At 44.4% G+C, this 25,620-nt stretch overlaps 1 protein-coding gene across 1 annotated transcript in view; it reads right to left on the bottom strand.

Annotated features, from left to right (window-relative positions):
- The window catches only part of plxdc2b (plexin domain containing 2b), a 69,822-nt gene that overhangs the window by 5,197 nt on the left and 39,005 nt on the right, over positions 1–25,620 (bottom strand). The window contains exons 4-12 of the mRNA XM_062379041.1: positions 23,423–23,492; positions 16,683–16,805; positions 13,398–13,516; positions 12,794–12,893; positions 8,814–8,909; positions 8,497–8,578; positions 4,676–4,736; positions 4,342–4,495; positions 1,549–1,587 (exon numbers count right to left, since the gene is read on the bottom strand). Coding sequence (XP_062235025.1) covers positions 1,549–1,587; positions 4,342–4,495; positions 4,676–4,736; positions 8,497–8,578; positions 8,814–8,909; positions 12,794–12,893; positions 13,398–13,516; positions 16,683–16,805; positions 23,423–23,492 — 844 coding nt within the window. The remainder of the gene's footprint in view (positions 1–1,548; positions 1,588–4,341; positions 4,496–4,675; positions 4,737–8,496; positions 8,579–8,813; positions 8,910–12,793; positions 12,894–13,397; positions 13,517–16,682; positions 16,806–23,422; positions 23,493–25,620) is intronic.

The raw sequence follows: 25,620 nt of genomic DNA, 5'->3' as shown, positions 1-25,620 counted from the left end.
CGGCGTTCCTAGGTTAGCGGGGGGGGGGGGGGGGGGCATGATGAAACACAGCGGAGACACAGAGACAATGAGGAGTCAACAGCCCAGCAGCTATAGACATCCAGTGGGAGGACCCTCCGGGGTCTACAGAGACACACTGTCCTCCGCTAACTGTCCTGAATTTGTCTCCACTGGCTTTGTCCTTACGGTTCAACCCTGAGGAGACACTGATGGACAGCAGAGCTCTTCGACAGCAGTACAATGCATTCGAGATTATTTGGAGAGGACAAATGAAAGCAGGGGATAAGCAGCCAACTTTTCTTTCTTCAGCTCCACAGACGTTCTCAGTTGTTCTCCTACTCGGCCATGATGGGTTTGAAACTGAGAAGAACCGACAGTATAACTCAGCCTCTGTAGAAATAGATGCGGCAGATCGGTGGCGTTGAGTAGACACCTCCTGAGCCAAGATGGTTCAATCCTGTTTCAGCTGTATTCACCTCACCGGCATTGACCTACAGTCAAGGTCAAATGGCGTTGTAGTGTAACTTACTTTCCACCTTGAATAAGTTTATTTAAAGGAATGTGTTGAATAAACGGTTCGATACATAGGGAAAGAAATTCAGAGAGATATCATCACAGAGCCGGGCACCGGCACGCGTTCGCTCAAACGATGGGACACATGCAGCGTCGCTGTAATGGAAGTGAGATGGAAGCTGCAGATTCACGTTTCCTCTCAGGCAGGAAACCAAATATTTGGGAGGCCGTGTCCAAAACAAACTGATAGAATTGGAAGTCACAGTTTGGGATGTTTTGCACATTACAGAAACTGAAGCAATTTGTTGCTCCATAGAACTGAACACAACACATTTGTTGCAGGTAGGTGACACTGTGTGGCATTTTCATTAATCTTACAAATTGATTTTTAGGATCCCTATTAGAGGATGTGGAGCATCAGCTACTCCTAAAGAAAAAATAAAGTGATATCAGTTTAACCACTTGAAAACAAGCAACTATGATAACAACATTGTTTTTCAAATTTACAAAATATAACCAAATTTACAATCAAAGAGGTTTTAATTTTGGATTCTTTGACCTCAATCTCATATAACAAAAATGATCTATATAAAACAAGCAGCATTAAGTTTCCTTCTCTCCTAGATGTTGAGACACATGTATTGATTCGTGATTGTTGGCATTTAAAAGGCCACATTTCAATGTTTAAGTGATTTGCACAGCCAACTCCTTTTCTCCCTAACAATAATGAATCTTTGTTAATGATAAGAACTTCTTTTTACATGTTGCCTTTGTGTCTTTTAGAAAAACCTTTAAAACAAAGTAAAGACTCAGCCCTCCTCCTGTTTCTCCCTCACACAGTCCCAGACACTGTAATTGACCCTGAGAGGAAAGTAAAGTGTAAGAGTCGACTGCTTGGCTAAGTTTATCAGCTGATTAAACCACACGTCCTCCAAAAAGATCAAAAAGCAATCAGGGACCGATACCTTAATGATGCAAACAAAACAAGACACACAACACACACACACACACACAAAGACACACACACAGACCTACCCTGGTTGTCTCGGAGATGCAGAGCGATCTTCGTATCATCTGCGGAGACAGAGACAGAAACAGACACAAGCGTCAGACACAGTGATCAATATTTCTCTTTGTAGTTTGTTTTTCGACGGTCGGAGCAAATAAACAACCCCCCCGAGGGTCCCATAATGAGATTAACCTTCTTTCATTAGTGAACCGTCTTCCTTTCAACATTTAATTTACTATACTAACAACCTGATTAAAAATGCATGATTTGAATATAACGGCGTGGTATACATAATTCGACACACTCGAGGAGTCTGGGGTTAACTATACGTGCGAGATATGGAAATGTGGCGTGACCCACGAATTCACATTATGCAAATTCAGCACATACACACACACAGAGAGATTTCACTTCTCAAAATGAGCAAAGGCAGACACTTCTTTGGCGTCTGAACGAATCATTAAGTGAAATATGGAGCATAAAGTTTAGTCAATCACACTGAAGTGAAGGCCCTGATTTATGTTCAAGGAAAAAAAAAGTTTCTGTACTTGCTATTTTGTCCTGGAAATACATGTATTTAGGTTTATACTAGAAATGAATAAAAATCAATCTTAAGTGCATTTAATCATTCAAAAAATATTATTAGTTTTTGGTGTAATTTATTGGTGAAAGAAATTACATCATACATATATTTTCCTTTTTTGTTAATTTAACTTTATTTCCCATCCAGCTGCAGGTTGACGGCGAGAGCATGAGCCACCCAGCTTGCACTCTAACCTGACCTCCGACCCCTGCAGCTGAAGATACCGCCGAAGGAAAACTGATCCTCTGTACGTGTCAACAGTCGGGAGTTTCTCGGGGTTGGCTTCCCAACAAATACCACAGTACGACCCCTAGATCTCCTCTACACACGCACTCACACACACACCAAAGACATTTTACTCCTCTGGCCACACCCTGGTTTGATGTGTAAGACGCCTTGTCGTGTTTTGCCTCACAGCTGGACAGCTTTCACAGCCGATCCAAACTCACTGCCTCCATCCCCATCACAGCGGTCCACCGAGACACCCAGCTGCGATGGAGCGTCCATTCAAACACACAGCCCCCGCGACCGAGGTGCATTAGAGAAAAACTCCGGCTCCTGCTTCAGTTAGTGCTGGAAGTAAATGCCTTTTTGGGGAAATGAAATAATGGATAACTGAGGCCTGAACGTAGGAGGCTTTAAAAAGCTCAACAATGGTGGTGGAGTAAAACTGCTGACACAACAACTCTGCACAAAACAGTCTCTTCACAAATCACATTTTCAGGAGCATTTTTATGGAATTCATCATTTTGAAAGTAGCCTGAGAGGCAATGAGCAGAAGGATTCAATTGTGGGTTTCATAACTTAAATGTATAGTCTGGTCCAGGTCCCATCCACTAACATGGAGGAAGGATTTTATAACATGTACTGCAGCCAGCCACTCAGTGATGTGTGGCTTCACTTTGGTGCAGCAGTCATGTCATCCATCTTTATACAGTCTAAAATTGACACACAGTGACTTGACTTTATCTGACAGAACCTGGGTCATTAACTGGCTCCTCCATTTCATTTTGATTCAGCCGCCTCACATCTGGAGCTGATTAAGATAAAATGCCCATTGACTGAATAACGGTTCTCAAAAAGCCATAAAAAGTAGAAAGAGGTGAAAATGGGCACAATAAATCCAGCCTGCTTGTAGCTTCACTTCTCCAGAGACAGAGGAGAAAGAAATGGAAGTAAACAAACTTTAGAGGACACCTTGGTCATTTTCCTATCATCAGCAGAAGCATTCCGTGTGCTCCTGTTCCAGGACGATTTGCATCAGATGATGCAGAGATTATTCTGCAGTATGGTCCGGGGTTAGGCTCCCGCTGGGGCGCAGTGAATCATGTGCTTCAGGCTTTAAACCGCAATATCAAAAGAGCACGACCTGCTAGACCTCTGCTGAGTGAGGAGGAGAAACTGGACGCAGAAGAAGAAGAAGAAGAAGTGAAGCACATCAGGACTGATGCATGAAGTATTCTATCTTTGGATAAATTGGATCTAATGTAGACGTTTGGTTGAAAACATATGTGACGGATATGGGATTTTTATTTAACCATTAGGGAATCAACAATGAAACAAAAAGCAAGAAGGTTTTTCTTTAAGTTTGTTTTCAGACTTGGGGAGTTTTAGCATAAGGCTAACATAACCATGCATTGTTTTATATTTTTCATGCTTTGTTTACTTTAACATATTCCTATTCTACATATGCTGTACTGTATGGAACTCTACTAAATACTCCATGTGATTTACTATTAAACTACTATTACTATTGACTATTCATCCATTAAAATAAAAAAGGGAAAGCCTCATCATCAGAGAATGAAGTTTCTAGGAGAAGAAGATGTCCTTAAACAAAAGACTGGTCTGGAACCAGCAGAGCCAAACACCATAATCACAGGTTTGTGTGGGTGCATCTATTTTGGACCGGTAAGATTTGTCCTGATTCTTTCTGCACTGTTTAAAAAGTGGGTCCAAACGCAGCTGCTGCACTTTGCTCCGCTGCCTGCCATCTGGAATCATTTCTGTTTTATCTTAAGTGGAGAGCTGGAGGGACGCTCTCCCCAAAAGAGACAAGTGTCTTGTTCAGGTTGTAAAAGAGGAAATGCATCAATACCAATAAAGAACGGTTACAGCAGAGGCTCTTCATTGAGCATTCTGCCCGGGCAGAGTGTCCATTAGTAGTTTAAACAAAGCTCTGGGCTCTGACACACTGTGAACCGGGGCATTGTTCCAGCTCCGCTCCCTACTTTACCTTCGGTGGGGACACTGGTTGGAGGGTGGGTGGTGGAGGGTCTGTCCCGGCCTGAAGTGGCCTCGCTGCTCCTGGACGTTGTTTTGGCGACAGCAGTGGTGGTGAAGGGGTAGAGGGGCGTCGTGTCCATGATGTCACACATCTTGTCCTTGGTCTGAAACATGACAAATGTCTCAAGTGTGTGCTCTCTTTCCAAAGGACAAGTAATTAAGTGGAGCTACAGCCGACGGCATCTATCATCCAGGAAGCTCCAAACACACCAACACACACGTGTTTATCACCATGAGCCTGCTGGATGAAATCCCTCTGGTCATCACACATCTGGAACACTCACCTCATCTGGACAGCTGTTGTCCACCCAGTCCTGCCGATGGCGGTCGAAGCCACTGGAACATCTGGGGGAAGAGGAAACTGCTGTCAGAGTGGAGCCTTAAGCCAATTACCACTAAGCACAAACAACAGTGGAGGTGACAGGAGCTCCAATGGTTTTGGACGTAAAACATAGTTTGGACAAATAATCTTGACCCGATTCAAAGTTGTAAGGATAATTGAAGTTAGTGCAGTTCATTCTTCACTCTGGGAACATGGATATCAAATGGCAAACAACCCCAGTATAAAAGTACTGCGGTAACTGTATATATATCGTTTTTCCGCCTTTAACGCAATGTAACTTTTACCGAACAACAGCGCCCTCTGCAGCCACACGTCAACTACGCACTACAGGAGATGGTACCCGCTCACCAAAGCTACATAGAACAAGAACATGCAAACTCATTTTGAAAGCAGCATAGTGTTGCTTTTAATACATCTGCACAGCGTCTGGATCCGAGGAGCGTGGGCAGCTTCGCACAGCGTGAAGATGTAGGATTCCGTGTGGCGGGGGGGGTCACAGGGCCTCGGAAGACTGTGCATCGTGGTGCGAGACTTCTAATAACCTCAACAGCCAGACGGTAATCGAGGCGGCAGCTGCTAATCCTCCGTGCTGTAAACGGATCAAAGTCATAACTCACCCACTGGTGAACTTGCATTTGGTTCCGACTCGGCCGATCGCCACAAACAGTCTTCCATCTGGCCGGGCGAGTTAGTATGCAAAGCAGTCGCCACTCTCACACCCGGCTCGGGCTAATAAAGTGCGTTTTTGGTGGTCTGTTAATTATCTCTCACTGTAGGTGGATAAACAAAAACAACTTATGACCGACTCGCGATGCGGCGATTTAAATCGAGTCCTGGCATCTGAGCTGTGAGCACAGAACGAGTCCAGTCGAGTCCTACCCCCCCTCCCCCCCAGCAGCCCACATCTCTCTACCCAACATAACGTTATGGTAATGACTTTATGCGAGGGAGTCCATTTTCATCTTTCTCCCTCTCTGATCATCCCATTCCTTTTATTCCCCCCCGTCGAAAAGTTCAGCCTCATCTGCTCAATCAGCCGAGACAGATTCCCTCCGCTTAATCCCCTCCGTTTCCCCCCCGACTGCCTTTCCCCCCTCATAGAGGGAGGAGAGCGGAGCGGAGTGAGACACAATCTCACCGACATGTTTGCTCCAACCTGTCCCTGAAGGGAGCTGGTGTTTTGTTTCCCCTCAATGGCATCGGCCCCAGCCAGTTGCCATCGAATGCAGCCAGCCACGGTGCTTTTAATTAGAAATGCACTGAGGTGCTTCATTTGAATATAAACGACTCCGCGAGGGAGAACGATTCCTTTCTCCGAGTCTCCCACAGACGTCCCAGGATGGATGGATTTTATTATTGGGTTTCAATCCCACTTCTTCGGATGCCGCGGAAGATTAATGGAAAACAAACAAGTAGTTCTTCTTTGTTTATCACTGACGAATAACCCAGTACATGAGTGAACTTCAAGTTCTAATCCATGTGATTTACTACTCTGTTGAATTTAATGCATATTCACCCACAGTCCACACACTAACAGGAAGCACAGCAAGGCTGCTGGTTCGAATCCCAACTTTCTCAGTGTCTTCCTCCAAAACACTTGCGGATCAGGGTAAGATTAATTGGAGACTCTCATCGGACATCTTGTCTCTGTGTGTCAGTCCTCGATACGGGTGGATTTCCTCAAACTCCCCCGAGACCCTCAAAGGATAAACGGTATAACGGATGGATCCTCACGCTAAACCTTATTAACAGAAATCAATCACTTCATTAATCCAGTAGTATTTTCTTCTACTGACATCAGCCTCGTGCGTGTTGTTGCCTCGCCACACATTTGTCATGTGAGCTGTGTTACATCATGTGTGCTGCTGCTGCTGCTGCTGCTTCAAACTAAAAGCATTCGATAAAGTAGCGACATGAAACAAAACAATTGTCACTTACACACTGGATGTTTAATATAGTGGATAAGATGACCAGTGAAAACAACAACGCTGCTTTTGCTGATAAAACTAACTTTTAATTTGGATTCAGAACCTTTATTTGTAAAGGAAATGTTTAATATAGTAAATACAGGAAGTGAATACTTTTCTTTCAGCCCGGACTCGACTGCTGTTGTTGCAGCCCGACCGTTTTGTGAGCCAGTAATTACGCTACTTCTCAACATAAATGATGCAATAACAGTTTGCTGGGAGACTAAGACGCATTAAAACTCCATATTCATCTCAATACCAGCCATTAATTTTCAATGAGCTGCATTTGTGATGCTCGCCACATCCTTGCTCTTCCTCCACACACACGAGCGTCGGGCTGAAAGGGCTCTCACGGCTCCCTGGGGTTTGAGCCAATGCTTTATTGACCTGCCTGAACACGGGCTGCACACGTCAGCCTCCGCTAACTGACTGAGCATGAGAGGGGCGCCGCGCACTCCACCGAGAGGAGTTCATTAAGGCTGCTCTCTTAAAATGTCAGCGGCTGCCTTTAACCCGCCGCCAACGAGGCCGCCGCTGTTTTTAATTAGCACGTGTTTGAAGCGTGTTTGGCTCTTTCAAAGGAAGTGGCTTCAGGATCCAGAGGGCAGAGTCCCCCCGAACAGTCAGATATTAACACAGTAAGAGAACTAATTAAAATGAAGCTTAATGAGATCGGTGCCACAGGCATGCGGGCGTCTCGCCACAGAGGCCTTCACACGCTGCGAGGAAAAACACTTCCTGGTGTCCCTGCACTGTAAATGAGTTCGTCCCGTCAAAGGGAAATAATAAATGAAACATGCAGAGCGGCGGGAAGAGGAGCCGCACACGTCTCCAGTCAACCACGTAACGGGCGGAATAGACGATGATTCGAAAATATAAAAGTGGCAGATTAATATTTGATGCATGAGCAAGATACAAAGAGGAGCTATGGTGGCTGATTCCGAGTAGGACTGAAAAAACAACAACAAGAAGAACAACATATTCCAGGCGACGCAGGCGAGACATTTATCAGGACAGTGAACATCTCCTGGCAAGCGAGGTGAGACTTTTCCAACTCGTGCGGCTGATAACACAACTCTGCCAACCCTCCATAAATCATTTTCCGTACTCCTCCTATTTTTAACTCAGAACTTTCCTCGCCAACAAAGCAGAACTGACGGCGGTCTCACATTTCAGCCGTCAGGAGATTCTGGGGAGGAGCGCTAACACTTCTAATAATTGCTGTTGTTTGAAGTGCAGGGGGGCGAGATCAACAGGAGACCAGAGGTCCATAGAACAGGTGTGAATTGAATGAAAGTTACAATAAGCTGCTGCAGAGCTGAAAATATGAAATACTTTAAATTAACTGAATAGAGTATGAATACTTATTGTGATGGTAAGAGAGGAAAACAACAATAACTTTGCCTAAGTTCATTTAAAACACACACACAAAAAAAATGTTTTCCTTCTCCTCATACTGTATGCATGAGATGTCTGCACACCAGCAGGGAGTCCTTTACTTTGAAAGTACTCAAACACACGACTAGAAACTTAAATATGCGGAACTTGCCAATAAACATTGTATTATTAAGAATGTGAAAGTATAACTTTGAGAACATTTAATCTCAATGTTAGTGCTGAAACAATAAGTCAAATGACTGATTGACAAACATTCTCAGAGTGAATCTGATTTCCTCGTTTTCTCTGATTCAGATGATTGTAAACTGACGGATATATAAATCAATAATGACTCCAGTTGAGAGATGTGTTGGTGTAAGAGGAGTTAAGAGAGATTAAAGGCGTCTGTATATCGAACCTGTTGAGGCGATGACACCAGCTGCAGTTGAAGTTGATCTGGGAGGAGATGCAGGAGCTGCAGCTGGTGAACTGGAGACAGGCTGGAGAGGAGAGAGAGAGAGAGAGAGAGAGAGAGAGAGAGAGAGAGAGAGAGAGAGAGAGAGAGAGAGAGAGAGAGAGAGAGAGAGAGCAAACCAGGTCAGATGTCCGACAGCCAAACTAACAAACAACTGAGACGCCGTTCTCTGGCAGAGTCTCATTGATCCAGTAACACTTAGTCCACTCTACCCTGGACAGTGTTATGAGAGCAGAGCTGTTCCAATAAATTCTCCTTACTGGGTAACGGCCACATTTCTACCGCGGTAGAATTAGTGATCTTCGTCTTCGTCAGCTCCACGCGGTGGTACTCGTAGATCGTCCTCCTCCTCACGTCTGTGTTTTGGGAGAGAGGGAGGAGACAGAGTGAGAGAGAGAGAGAGAGAACAAACCGTCACAAATCTTCCAGCAAGGAGATAAAAACTGGGACAAGTGGTCCCTGAAGAGAGAGGGAAGTGAGCGGGAGGCAGAATGGGGTCACAGGGACGCCACCACAGCACTTTATTTCTCCACCTCGCTTTGTGCCCGGGTGTCGGCCAACAACTTGGCAATGGACAGAAGCAATTTCCCCCGAGGAGGTGATATCAATCACACGCTGCTGAAAGGCGATACCCTCCCAGTCCTCTATGATAGCGAGTGAGAGGGGCCGATTGATTAGATACATCATTGACTCTTATGGCGCTCGGGCCCTCGTATGGGCCCAGTGTAAAATGGGCTGCTCTCTTTTGCTGGCGATGCATTCTCTGTATCATCGGTGGGAAATGAAAATAAATGAAATATGTCCTTTGTCAGAAGAATGGATGATCCGTGCATACACCCTTCCAGGGCATAGTATTTGATAAGTGCTGCGTGTGGTTGATCCACAGTGTAATTAGATTTTGATGTGCCTCTCTAGGCAGAAGCTCCAGGCATGATTCAGTAAATCAGAAGTTGCATAATAAATGAAAATTCCCTAGAAATTCAATATTTACCAATCTAGCCAACGGTTTAATAGTTTAAGGAATAGTTTGCTATTTTAAGAAATTCTCCAATTTACTCCCCTGACAAGAATATTAACAACACTTCCTCATCTTTCCATTAAATATGAATGTAAAGATCTCAGCTGAGCATATAGACCCAGACTGGCTTATTAATAAAAAACCTCCAACGCATTATATCTTGCATGTTTAATCTGTGAAACTGCTGAGGCATAAAAATGAAAAGTGTGGGTTTCACAGGGCGTATTTGCTGGATTTTGGGCTAAGCTAAGATTTGGTATCAGTCCTTATGTATTCTGGCCATGGAGGAGAATAATATTATTTTCCAAAATGTCATATTACTCCTGTTACATCACACCGTGTTCTCTTTCTTTTGCCTGATTCCGGCCTGGGAGGTGTCGACCGAGCTGGCTGCAGTGTTGTGCTTCTCACACGATCGGATGTTGTTCCCCCTGCAAACCTGCCGGGTCTGATTTCACACAGGACGAGTGATCAAAGCGGACGATGGGAGCCACCTCGGTCTAACCTCAGAAACAGACCACCCTTCCTCCCCCCCCTCGTCTCCTCCCCTGGTGACCGACTTCCTCTCGCCTCTAGCGGGGGGATTATCAGGTGCCTAATGACACGGTGGGTGCCAGAGGAAGGTCAGTTCCTCCGCCTGGGGCTGTTGAGCTGCCGTGTGAGCAGACAGCTCTGGTCTGAAGCTGTGAATCAGATCAATTAAAGACCAGTTTGCAATGTAAACAACAGCGAATGAGGATTTGCAGGAGCCACCTTCCACCGATACTATCAAACACGAGAGGATCTGCAAGTGTGTTTACGCACAAGAGGGTCAGCCAGATCCTACACCCCTCTCTCCTCAGCAGTAAATCAGTGTTGCATAAACGCTTCTATGATTCAATCACAATTTTTTTGCTTACTCATATCTAAGAGCTGCGTGGAAATCGGCGGCAGCGTGTCGGGAAGCCGAGGTGAAGAGTGATGGTGGAATAATGGCAGGCTCACACTCACCTCTCATCCGACAGCACTTTGAAACATTTCAACACTCTTGGCTCTTTGACATCTCCAGTATATTAAATAAACAATGTTACCTCTGAATATCATTAACAGCTCAAGCTTCGGCTTATTCCTGGGAATCCAAAGTATTATTCCAGGTAGAGGCGAGAAGATATGAAAAGGGATGAAGGTGGTTTCGGTTTCCATTTAGGAATAACTCCCTGTGACTGATGAAGTATAATAAGCCTTGGGAAGGTAAATGAAAGTGATTGTACCTGACCTGTTATAATTACACACCTCGGACATGAATTATCCTTTTACCGGATCAACTGTGGCGGTGCTCTGACTGGAGGACGTGTGAAATGTTTTATTTGAGCTCTTAATAAAAAGGGTGAAACAAATGTCCCCCTGGCTGCCGCGGCTGCTACGCGTAGATGAAACACTCTTCATGGTAGAACCCATATATGGACAACACACCTCCACTTCTCCCTGTTGAAGAGTAAGAAGTGGAGGATATGTGTGATGCCGTCTTGCACTTTTTAAAAACAATCTGGAGCCACGGTCTGCAGGGATCACAGTGTGGAGACACTGTGATCAATCCGATTAATGCGTCAGTGTGACAGTGTGACCTTTACCGCAGCTTCCCACCAGGAGGGGGTGGAGGTGATTTACCCTCCGCTCGGGGAGCTGTCATGTCGCCCGTCAGTCAATGATGACAAAGCTTCCCTGTCTCTGACATCAATGAACTTACCTTTCAAACATATTCTTAAGCTGAGTAACATTTCTCTAAAAGGAACCACCCCCTCCTGACTCTACTGTCCCTGCATTTCTAAAGCTTTGACTGCAACCATCCGTTAAACTGACCCCTCCTGGTTGTTCCTGTGGAGAATTGAGCAGCGATATCATCCTTCTCCATGAAAACTGCTGATTCTTGCTTTTCTAAAGGTTAGTCCCCATCCATCTATGAATAAAAAGTGCCCTTCTCTATTTTTTGCCTCAATATGTTGATGGTCATTATGAAAAAACCTCTGATCTAATTCCCAGCATCCTTCGCCTCCTCCACAGGCTCCTGCTGCACAACCAGGAACACATCAGGACCTTTGGACTGAGGCCCATTATGCAGACGTTGCCCTTTTCAGACTTTGACACAAATCTGTTCAATTTGCAAATATCTCAAAGCAAAGCGTGGTTTAGTTTCACATGTTGCAGGAGTTTATCTCTGGACCCCTCCTCCACACAGGGATGGTCCGAACATGAGTTGGGCAATCACGAGAAGATGCAGCAGGTCTGTCGAGCTGTGGATGTTTCAGTGCACCACAGTAGTGTGCATCTATGTGTGGAAATGTTGGATTCACACATATGTGTTGTATTAACACTTGACAGTGAGTGTGCCTGACACTTGGTGCCAGGGAGATCGTCAAAACAACAACAGTCACGTGTTCATGCCGTGTCGTGTGTTCCAAGCATTGGGTCCGACAAAGAGGAGAACGCAAACTTCAACACAACATCTCAGTCTCAATCGGGATTTCATCAGCCCACGGCCGAGCAGTTGCTGGTTTCATCGCCCTGTGTCAGAGGCTTCAAACGTGACTTGGTGTCTGAAGTCTGCAGAGGGACAACGCAAACAGGTTCGGTGCGAGGATCTCTCAGTGCCAACCACAGCGTTCTAAAAAGAGGTTAACTGTCGGCTAGCGCTCGAAATTATTCACAGTAATTTGTTTTCTTTTCTTGAAAAAAGTGACTCAACTAAGCAAGAAATCCTTTTACAAATAGGATAATGATGCCATGAAGGACAAAAAGGCCTGAGTAATTAAAGATGACAAATAAATGCAATCCAGGTTTCAAACTCACGACCAAAACAGCTTTAAATTACTGAATTAATCATATTTGACATCTCGTTATTGTGGAGGGCTTCGAATCGGAGCCCATGGAAGATGGAGAGTCTGAGAGTGGAAACAAAAGCAAGGTTTGAAGTGTTTTCTCCTCTGCTCACATTTGCTGTTACATTAATGGGCCAGAATTGCAGTAAGTCAAAAGTAAATAGGGGAGGCAGATCTGAGGCTGAGCCCACAGCTCTGCCCACTGCCTGCTGAGAGGGGGGGGGGGGGGGAGTGAATGGATGAATTCTTAATGCAAAATTGCAAATGTAACGTGACTTAACTCAAAGTAACATAAAGATCCATTGAGGATTTGTTCTTGTGGACAATTAAGTAGTAGAAGCTAAAGAGCCGTGTGTCTGCGACTCACTGGGGATCTGTTGGATCTTGTGGACGACCACGAAGGCGTCGGACAGGCCCACCTTCACCGGGTGATTGACGGAGCTGATCGTTGCCACCTCGATGGGGATCTGAAATGAGAGAGAGGCAAAATCCATTACCGAGAAGAGAATGTGTCTGGGACAGGCCGACGAATGGAAACAGGCCAGTCTGACGGCGCAGAGGATTCATTACTTTCATCATGAAACCCATTATGTTGTCTGTATAACAACCATAAAGACAATAAGTGAAAATGTGGCCCCCAATATTTTCCATGGTTGAGACATGGGGCCGTCGTCAGTGTGTGAAATTACAAAGACACTTTTGAAAAGTCTGACAGAGTAAGAGAGAGAAACCGAACTGATTGTTAAAGCTGGGTGAAGGTGAGTCATATTTGATCCTGATGCATGAAGCTGCTTTTAATAATGTCCCTTTCAAACTCTGTTTAATGTAAAGTAGGCATTTGATGAATTTAAGTTTGCTAGAAAAGACTTTGATTCCTCCAGGATTATATAGTCAACGTTTGTTGAAATGACACGAAAGTGGAGAAACATATCATTTTCCAGTGGATGTGAATGAATAGAATGAGGCCTGACCTCTTTGTATGCGAACACGATCCTGCCGGTGTTGTGCAGCGTGGCCTGGAAGGTGAAGCTCCCCAGGTGGTAGTTGTCCTGTAGGTGAACGTGATCCCACTGCACCACCAGAGCAGTACCTACGACCAGAAGCACAAACACAAACAGATCAGAGGAGAGCACGGCCTGTATCGAAAGCTATTGTAATACTTTTTCTTTTTTATAGCACATCAATTAACCAGTAACTTACTGGAAAACAATTGAAACCTCCATAATATTGAATCCAGCTTGACCACATCAAGTCAAATCATCATGACGTGTCGCCTTCATTTTAGGGGACCAACTAAATTAGTACCAGACTCACGCAGCCTCTGTCTCTACCTCCAGACATCAGGCCTCACATGACTCTTAACATTACCCTGATTAACTGTTGAGACCCTATCGACATGAAGGCCCCCCCCCCCCCCCTCCCGCCCTCAGAGTTAGACGTTTTGGCTGCCCTCCAGGACAATAAAGGTTTGTTAACACAACTAATCAATTTTTCCATCACACAGCCAGAGCTCTTCCACCCAAAGTAAAGACGAGGGTTTGGAGTCTCTGGCACCAATTTGGAGAGAACAGGCGTCCGCTTGCACAGGAAAACCATAATAAATCACATGTGGTGCGTGTAAAGGGGCTCTGGCACTGGGAGTGCATGTTTCATGTGTTAAAGGAGGAGGTTAAATCGAGTAAGGGTCTGATCATGCACTGATATGAAATACCTATTATGAGTGCAACTTGGCAAAATGGAGGAAAAAGACTAAAGACAGTGGGAACCACTGAGAGGACAGAGCGTTAAACTGCTGCTCACTCATGGTAAAGTGCGTTCACCCAGCCAGCAGATGGTGAGGCTGGTGGAAGTCTGTTAGAAATGCATTGAGTTCAGGAGGGGAGGCCGCAGAGCTATCTGGGGCTTCCAGACTAAAAATACAGTGTGTTTGAGGAGGCGTGGGGGACACACACACACACACACACACACACACACACACACACATTGGCCTTGTTTCTAATTCCACTGAGCTAAACACAAACAAAACAAACCTGCTCTATTACACCAGCTCTACCATTTATTTTGTCCGATCATGAACAAAGTTTACACTCAGGGTTGAAGTGTAAATGGCGTCCGACAGAGAAACCAAGTGGTTCCTGCTGTGACGGGTCAAAGTGTCTCCAGTGAAACATGTTTAATGGAAGCTTTCACCATATTAAGTCAGACTATAATAAGTAACATTCTACTTTTCTTTATAAAACAAGTTGTGTTAAAATCTCTAAACGGTATTTTTACCACAGCACCTTCACGAGATCCCACCGTCGACATCAGTCAGGTTCACAGTCTGTCGGGTGTCAGGACACTTCACTGACTTATCAAACGTCAGGATGGTATCACACGTGCTTTATTTTGCAGATTCTAATTTTCAAGAGACGACAATGTTCTGTTTCGTGGAAATTAAGCGTCTGACAACAAAGCTTCACACTGTCACACATCTCCCACCTCCCTGTTTGTGTCACGAGAACAAACAAGACGTCTGGGCTGTGAACGCCTCATCAAACTGACGGAAAGCGGTACTGACTCTCTCATAACAGAACCAACCAGGCAGCTCTTGCGTTGTATTGGCAGGACGCTGACTGATGGACAGGGCGATGAGGAGCGGGGGCCTCGGCCCGGAATCGATCGGCTGCCAGTTCTGTTGAACTCTGATGAGCTCGACTGCAGAAGGTCACGCAGTCGCTCCGTCAGTCTGCGGCGGAGCGATTAGGAGGCGACGAATGAGTTGATGGATAACAACCATCACAAAGAGTGAAAGTACAGGATGTGTGTGTGTGTGTGTGTGTGTGTGTGTGTGTGGGGAGGGGGGGTAACTACGGTTCAGAGCAAAGTTACAGAGTCTCAGAGGAAGTCGTATAAATCAAGATATGACACATATCTCCTCCATTGCAAATGACCATCTGAAGATATCTCATGAGTCAGAACAATAAATATAAATATATTAAGTTTTTGCTATAAACTATTCAACTAATTCAACTGTTTTCATTACACTATCATTTCGTGTGAACCTCAGTTCCTCAATTTTGATTTTGATCTCATTTTGCAATATTGTTTCTCTTTTTTTATTTAATTAAGTTTCTGAAAAAAATAATTTAAGAAATTCTTAGTGGGTTACAGTGTTTTAAAAAATTGTAAAATTATCAAATCGTTTTTTGTGAGATTCTTCATCAGTTATTCACCCAAGAATTTGGAGCAGAGGAATGTATTCAACTTGCCATACAGCAATTTATTATTATTGTCAGAGTATATTATAAGACTTTAAATGTATTTTGAATGAAACTGGTTTAATTTATTGCAGTGACATCACGTTTTCAGCTCCTCAGAAGGTCTGTGTGCATCTTTCTTGAGAAGCGAAAGCAGGATCTGTCGAGAGAGAACACCTGCCCCCCCGACAGCCGCCCCGGGGTGCTGATTACCTCGCTTCAGTTTCTGAAAACACGGCAGACAGAACCAGCAGCGCTGCACTTTGGAGCTCTACAGCCTCGAGCCATGCAGGGTGTGGAGACAAGCTAATCAGGCTTCATGGTTTGTTGATCCAAAAAGTGTGTGTTTTGACAATCTCAGCAGATTTGAGGAAAGTGATACAAAATACAACAAAGAGTCAAACACACAGACAGAGAGTGGAACAGCGTGATTCACATCAGTCTCTTAGGGACGAAGTAAAAAATCTATTTTATGGCCATAGTCTGTTTATCAATTGATTAAGACTTCGGGTGCAGAAAGTGAAGCCAATGCGGAAGTGCCTGAAACCTGTTTTCTCTCGATTGACCAGAAGGGGGCGACTCCTTAAGATCTTAAACACCAGATTCAAGTCTTCTTCAATGCAGAGAGATAATCATTCGGTAAATTATGGTCCCATTTAAAGAAAAATAGAAGACAAGTCACATTTGGGCGTGGATATCATGTGATTGAAAGATTGTACCATCCAATGCGTGCAGTGTCCTTGAGCTCTCAGTCAGGCTCCACCCCCTGCTCCCCTCCAAATATGGCTACATCTGGTTTCAAAAATCAAAGATGCCAAACTCGAGGCTTCAAAGCACCAGCTCACAAACCAATAGGTGACATCATGGTGGGTTGCCAACCTGCAGTTATCTTATCTATTCATTATTACTTATTATTTTCTGCAGCTTGTTACCAAAGGGTTCACTGTGGAACACGATGTCATTCTGTCTTGTGCATGATGAATCACACGATGTAGAAGAAAGCCAAACTGCTGTTACCGTTGTCAAAGTAGATGACGGTCGAGTTTCTGGAGACGCTCGGGTCGAAGTTGGCCATGAGGGGAGCGATGTACTGAGTGGCCGTCAGCATACGATGGACCACGTCGCCCGTATAGATGAAACCTGCAGGGGGGGGGAAAAAACACAACATGTAACTTTCTTTACTCCTCAGAGATTCAGGTAGATGCTCCTAAAATCTTGAAACACCGATATATAATGTGCCATGCATCACTTTTGGTTCTGTACATGCCTTGATGGAGGGTTTTCAGATGGATTCACCCTTTTGGGCAACTCATAAAAACCAACATCAATCTTCCCCTCCTCTATTACCGCCTCTCCTCCGACAATAAACCCGTTATCTGATACACTTTCCTTCAGGAGGACAGCAAGCCCTCCGGTCCGGCCAAAGTTAAAAACTCATTAACCCACAACAATCGCTCCTCTCTCTCCGTGTCTGGCCTCGTGCTGCAGGCGGCCTCAGATACAGCAGCACAGATTAATCTGCACTACTATCGTCCATCAGACACAGAAGGGACAAATCTGAGGGGCTTTGAGAGAAGATGCTGTAAACCAAGCGAGCAGTTAAATATCCTCATGGGGTCAGAACACCGACCTGCTCCTGCTCTGCGTCTACCTGTGTCCTCCTTTACCCCTCTTGTGTCTTTCTACTCATCATCATCCATCACAGGTGTAAATAGGAGTGAATAATCTTCACGACAAGGAAAATCAGATTATGTTAACTCTTACAATTTATGCGTCCCTCCAGCGAGCCACAAATAAATGTCTGCGCTGAGATGGAAGTGCTCCGTCAACACAAACTAGAGCTGCATCATTTAGCCGCCTGTAAACCGTGGTTATTGATGCACTCGGGGAAAATGGTGGCGAACGCTCCACGTTCATCACGAGCTCGAGGGAACCGTCTCTGCATCGAGAACCGGGCGCCGATGATAACAGGATCCAGCAGCGTCTTAATTTCCCCGCTGACAACAAAGTTCAGCAGAGTCAGCTGCTGTCACAAGATTAATTCAAGGTATGCAGAGTTTCTTTTTCTTCCCTCACTCCTGAGCACGAGGCTTCATCGTGTTTTATTCTGAACTCATTTAAGTGAATATCGTCTCTTTGATGATATTTAACTTTTGAAAAACTTTTATTCTACTTCTTGCAACAAACAAGTCTTATTGAAAGTTGTGAGAATGTAGGATTTTTGTTATTTTTAAATCGTGTAGCCGATCCACAAATACACGATGGAGCTACAAACTGTCATTTTTTTGTATCAATATTAGAACGTGAGAGTAGGAATGTTTTTAACATACATGCATAATTAACAGAATATGTAATCATTGATAAATTGATTGATAAAGGTATTAAGGTGTAAATGATCGATGGATGACAAAACACACACAGTTGTATTTACATTTACATTTCCGGGTCTAAATGCTAATTAAACTAACTGGCGGCTGCTTCATATTTACTTCATATTCATCTTCTCACAATCAAATCAGAGAAATATTTATTGTGTTAAAAGATCAGTTCAAGACAAACATAATATATGAAACTTTCTGAGGCATAAAGGAATAAAAAAAAAAAACTCTGCTGAGAAAGAAAAGAGGATTTCTTCAAAAACATTGAGGCCAGACCCATAAATCCCCATTTCATGTCACCATTCACCGACTCTCCTCATACAGTGGGCCGGCTATAAAAACACATCTATCAATTTGGAAACTGGGAGCAGGGCAACGCATGAGGGGAATCAATCATCCCTCAAAGACCTCCCTTCTCAGAATTACCTCTATATGGAGCTCACACACTCTCAAGCTCATGCAAACACACACACAAATACACATACACACAGGGGAGAGAGTGAAAATGTGGTTTTATTCAGTAGTGTGCAGACCTGGAGAGTACAGAGCTCTACCTGGATGAAGAGGGAATGAGGAAGAGGATAAAGAGCCGGAGGGCTGAATGAGTGGGGTTACCATGGTTACGCTCAGTTATCCCTTCCAAAGATCGTAAAAACGCTTCTGGAAAAAAATTAAATTTTAAATTCCTTTTTCCAGGGCTGAGTGCTTTTTGGTTGAAAGAGGCTCAAGCTCCAATTATGGAAAAAGTGCACGGGCCTCATACATTGGCCATAAGTGTAGGAAAGATCTAGTAAGTTACTGTCAATTGAAACGTTCTGGTTGTGTGAACATGACTCTCTCTCTACTTTTACTTTAGTTATCAGTGAATTGGTTCAGTGTTTATGTGAGGAAAATATAGAAAATTGGTGAAATAATATAATTTGAAATAACAAGGTGACATCTGCATATTGTTAAGATGAGAACTTCCACCTTTCGCTCTGTGATATTGACTAAAACTACAATTTACAACTGTACACTCTAATCCGACAAAGTGATGTTTTGAATCACACAGAAATGTCCTCCATCAGGAGAACACTCTGGGTTTAATGGGCCGTTCAGGAGCCACTTTACATTAGATAGAAGCTGATTCCCTGTGTTGCATTATGGTGCATGAATGTAAAGAAGATCGAACATAAAGAGGCAGGATTGTTGAGTCTACACACACTGAATTCAAGACACACACACACACACACTGGTGAATTCACGGTCTGATGATGCCACCAAGCGACATCACTTTCAAATCCTTTATCCGATTGTGCGGCGACACAAACCACTTCCTCCCAATCAGCCTCTGTACATTCCACCTCATCTCATATTTACCCAACGTTCACTCCGGCATTGTTTTATCCCTCAATTGCTTTCTCTTCGTTTCGCCCACGTCAGTCGTTTCCTTTCACTTTCACTGTCTTTATCTCCTGTCTCATCCAGACACACACACACACACACACACACACACATTTGGCTGGACACGCTCACAATGCCCCTGCTCTCCACCGGCAATCTCCTGCAAACACACAATGCAACTTATTCAACAGCGAAAATGACGCAGCCGCTCAATACACTGAAGAGGTGAGAGCCCCGGGGCTGCTCGGTGGAGAGGCTGCTCATTCATTATAGTGCTCAACAGAGAGGTGATCCATTCACATACAGTGGAGGGACACTGGACGGAGGAAGAGCGGGAGAACGCTGGGGGGAGGGGGGGAAGCAGATGTTCAAGGAGCGAGAACAAAGACAAGAGAGACAGAATAGTGGAGACGAGTTTGAGGTGGAGAAAGAGAAAGAGTCCTTATGATGGTGGGATGAGTCGGATCATTCTTTCTCTGACGGGCCGTGTTTACATGTGCCGTGGTCCAAAGTGCAGGGCCCGGCACATCCAAGAAAAACACAAGAGGAATTAACAGTCCCACTCGACTTAAGCTCCGGTTTATTGGACGTTGTGTTTGGACAACGCTCTTTGTTCCTTCCTGCCGCGCTGTGTTTGATTTACAGGATATTTTCTGTTTATCGCAGATGTTCTGAGGTTCGGGAGGAGCCCGGCTGGATTCACACAAACACACACAGCCATGTTTTATTTGGTCTTAGACTGTGTATAAAGATGGACGAAATTATGGCGCCCCCGATAGTGACGCCCAAGTCTCTGCATAGGAAGCCAGGAACCACACCTCCTCCAGGTTAGTTGATGGGACCAAACGAAAAAGTCAAAGTACATGTACAATAAAACTTTCTCAAAGATGGTGTCCGTCATTTAAGATACTTCTTATAACACTGATGTGAGTCTATTCAATATCTCAAATATCTGAACAACTCATCCTATGGAAAAGGCTCTCACCTCATGTCTATGAGTCACAACACTGTCTCCTACAAATTATGTTCACACACTACAAACTCATACTGGGGGAAAACCGAATTGCTTGGATTCTGTTCATAGAAGACTAAATCGAGTGCGATGTTTTCATAAAACACACACAACTTGTCGAGAGCTGGTGGTCGGGTTGATTGGCGGCTCTTCGACACTGGAGAGACTCGGCGGTTTGAGCCCCGAAAACACGTCTGAGTCTGTGTGTGGTTTGGGTTATGCAACAAAAACATTGGTTAAGGAGAGATTGAGGTTTTAGCTACATTATAAAGAAGTGAACAAATGTCTCATGCTTTATTTCACGGATGACCTTTAACCGTGAACATTTCTCCTCAACTCGAATCAAGGGCAGCGAGAGGTTAGAACATTCCTGTGAAAATATTATGCTTCGGCTGGATATTATTGGAAAGAATGTTTAGTATTTTTCATGTAGATATTTGAAACTGGGCCAATATCCTCAGAGAAGTTTCAGGTGTTGATACTTTTCTTGTAATTTCTTGGCTGCCTGTCACAGGTCGCACATTTCTCTGAGCTACGAGCACTTAAAGAGTGATGTTCTTTTCTCTGGTGGTTTCAATTTAATAGTGGAAAAGTGGAAAAACTGTCCAATATTTCACCATAAAGAGCAACAATAAACGGAGATAAAGACAGATTTCAAAGGGCAATGAGCAGCAGTCTGACCCCATTTCCTTTCTTCTGCTCATCTACATTTCTGCTTCATCTCTGTGTTCGTTATCTTACTTCTTCTGCTCAAACATTTCCTGAGAAACCATTTTGAGCATGATCTGATTAACATGTACAGTTTGTTGATGCTGGGGCTGTTAAGTGTGACAGCTGGCTCTGTAAACCGAATACCACAGCTTGACGGCCGGCTGCACAGCTGGTGGGGGTCCGATCATATTTCATCACGATCCGAGACCTTCACACATTGTTCGGCGTGAACCAGACTCACCGGGCGACCCGCGGTGCATTGACAGTCACTGACAACCCAGGAAATCTCAGTTACTGCTGTAATGGGCCGTCCACACTTTAAACAGCACATTCCCTTTGTTGACATTATCCATTTATTCTCAGCACATTCCTAGAGACATTTGAATGTTTTCTGTCTCTTTTTATTTTTCGCCGGAGCTTCTAAGCAGCTGACGTCTATTGAACCGACTTTGTAAAGTGATGTGTTTGTAGTGTTCCGACCCTGATGTCTGCCACACTGTCGTTTTCAACACTACAACAGGGGCAGGGCTGCTTAATGATTATTTTCAACGTGGATCGACTTACTTACTTGGAGAAGTAGTCTAAATGCTTAGTCAGTAAAAATAAATCAGATCTTGGTTGTTTTAAATCTGGGTTTTTTCTGGTTTCTAATACACATCAGTTGTTTCAAGAATTCTCAGAAATCAGACAAATCGACCTGTGAAGATGAAGACGAGCTGATTTACAGTTTGTACAAACCATGAGACTTCAACCTCATATGTTTGACATGGCTGCGGGCCAACCCCATTGTTAATGGGTTTGAGGATCGTCTGCTTCACTGCTCCGAAACTGACTGTGGCTCCGGATAAAAATAAATAAATAAATGTAATTATAACTCGCACACTCAGTTAAGAAATTATCTCCTCCTGCAGAGTTTCAGGGTAGGTAATATAAAGAGAAATATCTGCTGAAGTTAAAACAGTGACTCGCTGACAGCAATTTAAATGGAGAGGAGAGATGGCACAGTGGGGGGGAGGAGGAGGAGGAGGAGGAGGAGGAGGAGGAGGAGCTGCTGGTGAGAGTCCCAAAAATTGAGGGGTGGGAGGGACAGCGTCTCGGAGGCAAAGCCCAAGAGGCCTGCAAGACACAGATATCAGATGTCTCCTCCTCCTCTTCCACCTCTTCCTCGGCCCGGCCTCGCCCCTCCATCTCTGTCTGGAAGAATGCAAATTCACGCTATCTCCCCCCGGTGCTCATCTTATCTGCACCGGTCCACTCCTTGTCCAATTCCTCCAGAGTGACTCTGAAGCCGACTCAACTTCGCCCGGTGATGGAGGATGAAGAAGGAAAATGAGACGGTGATCATAATGACGATAAGAGACTCCTTATTATTCCAGTGGCAGTTTAAACACAGCATCTCTGAAATAGCTGGGAAAGAGCAGAGCTTGAGCCTTTGATGTGATAATGGCCGGTTGGTGGTGTTGTGGTCTCGCTGTCAAGACTCAAGTGGAAAATTGTTCTGCACACTCTGGCCGACACGTCTGCTGAGTCACATGTCTAACCCGCACACACACACACACAAACACACAGACACACACACACACACACACACATCCTCTGATACCCCCGCCCTCTTATCCGTGTCTATCAGGGAGTGTGCGAGACCACTTGGCAGAGGGACGGTGGTTTCCAGTCCAAACCCCGTAGGACTGGTTTCTCCCTCCAGTTAATTCTTGTGTGAAGCTGCTGAGTTCTCTGGGAGTGGTTTGTTTTTCCTAAACTTCCCCACGTCTAGCAGACTGTGCCGTGGAGGTGAGAGCTGTAAATGATCTGGTATCGGGCTGAAGGTTCGGCTGGCCGCGCGGTGCCGGTGGTTCTGTTTCTGTGGTTTGTGCCAGACGAGGCTTTTTCAACCCAGAGTCTCGTGATTCAGTTTCCCAGGATCAACATCTGAAGAAATAAATCATTGTTTGGTCCTGTTCGGTATTCAGTGGCGGGATCTCTTTGTACAGCGGCCACGCCACACTCACAGGTACACACACACACACAGACACACACACACACACACACACACAAATATGTGCACCACACACACTTTCTTCTCCATTGCATAAATGCCCCTGCACTCCAGACTCATTTTATAAATCTCACCATACCCTCCCCCCCTCCCCCCGAAACCCTGCAGCAAAAGAAACCCGTCTGTGTCTAATATTCCAAGCATATACTGTATATCCAATAATAACACTAATAACTACTATTGAGACGGCGGAGTCCAAAGAACAGTGTTCACTTACCACCAGTGGCCACGGTGATTTCACGCAGGAAATGTCCATAAAAAGGGAAATCGAAGGACAGATTGACTCTCTGTGAGGGGAGAAGAGACAGACGTCCCCGGTCAGAAGGACGGAGCAGAGAGGAGGACAAGAGGAGAGACACTTCTCAGCCTCACAAAGAAACTAAACAAGACACTCAAGAGGATTTAGATAAGATGGAAAAACGTTTTACTTGTTTCACTTTGCAAGCATTTAATGTAAATTATTTTCTCTTGATTCATGTTGAGTCAAGTTTCTATACCCAAATACATATTTGCATATAAACGGTACATTTCTATTTAATGGAAGTAAGTTTCTGCTCAGTGAGGTAACAATTGATGAAAAAAAAATTCAAACAGAAAATAAAACTTATGTGATATGTCTTAATAGTTGTTTTCATTTATTGATGATGATGCTACAAATAAAGGCAGTGGGACTAAAACTAAAACTAATCAATATTATATATGAGACGTCAAGACACATTTATATATTTTCAGTTTCTATGAATCAAAAGTTCAAATCTCAGAGTAAAAAGAGTGAAATGCGACACAGCACATTTATTCCTCATCATGTTTCTCGTTACGTGACACACAAGATTAATCTATTTTAACTTTTCTCATTTTTCGCAAATGTGTGGAAGATGTCTGCCTCCACAGAATTAAGCATAGGAGCACCAGAAAGTACGTGACCTGCAGAATGATCAAGGTTTTAGTCCCTTTCAGTGAAAATGTGGATTAGTTAGTATCATTCAAAACTTTTCATATGCGATTTTCTTGACTAATATGATTATGAGATTTAACACATGATGAAATGGATTGTAAGACACTACGTGATTATAAACACGACTCTGACAACAATCTGTTCTTGCACATTCCCACAAACACTGACTTATATCTTCATTCATTTTATCCCTGGACAGAATCGTCCCCGCTGCCAGGAGACGGCACGGAGACGGACAGTCCACAGTAAACACGGAGCCATTATAATTTATCCTGGATTACGCCGAGGGGAGTAATCCTGTGGCAAACCGCAGTGAATCTCCCCGACTGTAGAGCCAATCCGGAGCTCTCACTTTGGCAGAGGCCTGTGATGAAGCTGACCTCTGCGGCTGTGTTTTGTTTTACAACCCCGCTGGCCAATTTCCCTCGGTGCCGGGGGCCAGAGCTGGGGCAGAGCCAGGGAGGAGCCCGGAGACTTCCTCCAGGAGGGTTTAAGCTCTTTCTCAGGACTCCAACTGCCACAATAATAAACTATTTGTTTAAAGCGCTGGTCTGCTGACACGGTGGGTGAATTTCAGCACAGATTGGTTTTCTACTTCTTCTTCTTCTTCTTGCACTATTTTCCATTTACCTCCCACTGACTCTGACTTTGGCTGGTCATTGAATTGAGAAATTCACTTATTGATTGAGCCGTGAGTCAGAGAAACCTCCCACATTTCTCCTGAACTATCTGGAAGAGACGCTTCTCCTCTTGGCCGGGACGCTCTGTGGTTAAGCTTGGCTGGAGTCGTTGGGTTCGATCCATCACGACACGACTGGAGGTGGAGGAGCAGAATGCACAATGTGGGACTCTATCCCATCTCCTCGCCAGCTATTGTTCCTCCAGAGCCTGTAGGTGCCCTGCTGCCTGTCTCCTCCATCAGCCCGGTGCTGCTGCCTCATGTGACTTCATCAGTATTCACCTCACGTGTTTCACCTGCTTGTGCTGAGGAAAGATTTTAAACTTCACTGCAGCACAGAGGCCTTTTAAACTGTTGTTCTTCTTCTTATTGTTATTGCCCATGGTTTTATCTTTCTTTTTAATCACGGAGCCCACGTCACTAACTGATCCGAGAGGCTTGTGAGCTCCAGTGGCTTATCACCAATCTGATTGGCGTCATGATGCACGTGCGAGTTTGTGCATGTGTCTGTGTGGGAACAGCAGGTTGTGTTTTGTGTGGGAACAAATAAAATGAAACGAATAAAAGCCGGACTGTAGATTTCTGTGCAGGGAGCATTTCCAGGACATTGATAACATCCACACAGAGGTGGAAAGAAGCTTTAAAGTCCCATCGCAATTGTTTTCCAATATTTGTCTATTGTGAATTCTGAGTTTTAAATGTGCTTGGGCAACAATAACAGCAATCACCACTGCCATACAAGGTAAATAGCATAATAAAGTAAGTTATCTTTTTTTTATTT

The sequence above is a fragment of the Platichthys flesus genome, chromosome 21 (assembly GCF_949316205.1).
Source record: "Platichthys flesus chromosome 21, fPlaFle2.1, whole genome shotgun sequence".
Lineage (NCBI taxonomy): Eukaryota > Metazoa > Chordata > Actinopteri > Pleuronectiformes > Pleuronectidae > Platichthys > Platichthys flesus.
Note: the sequence above shows the minus strand (reverse complement) of the source record. Positions and strands in the feature narration are given on the sequence as shown.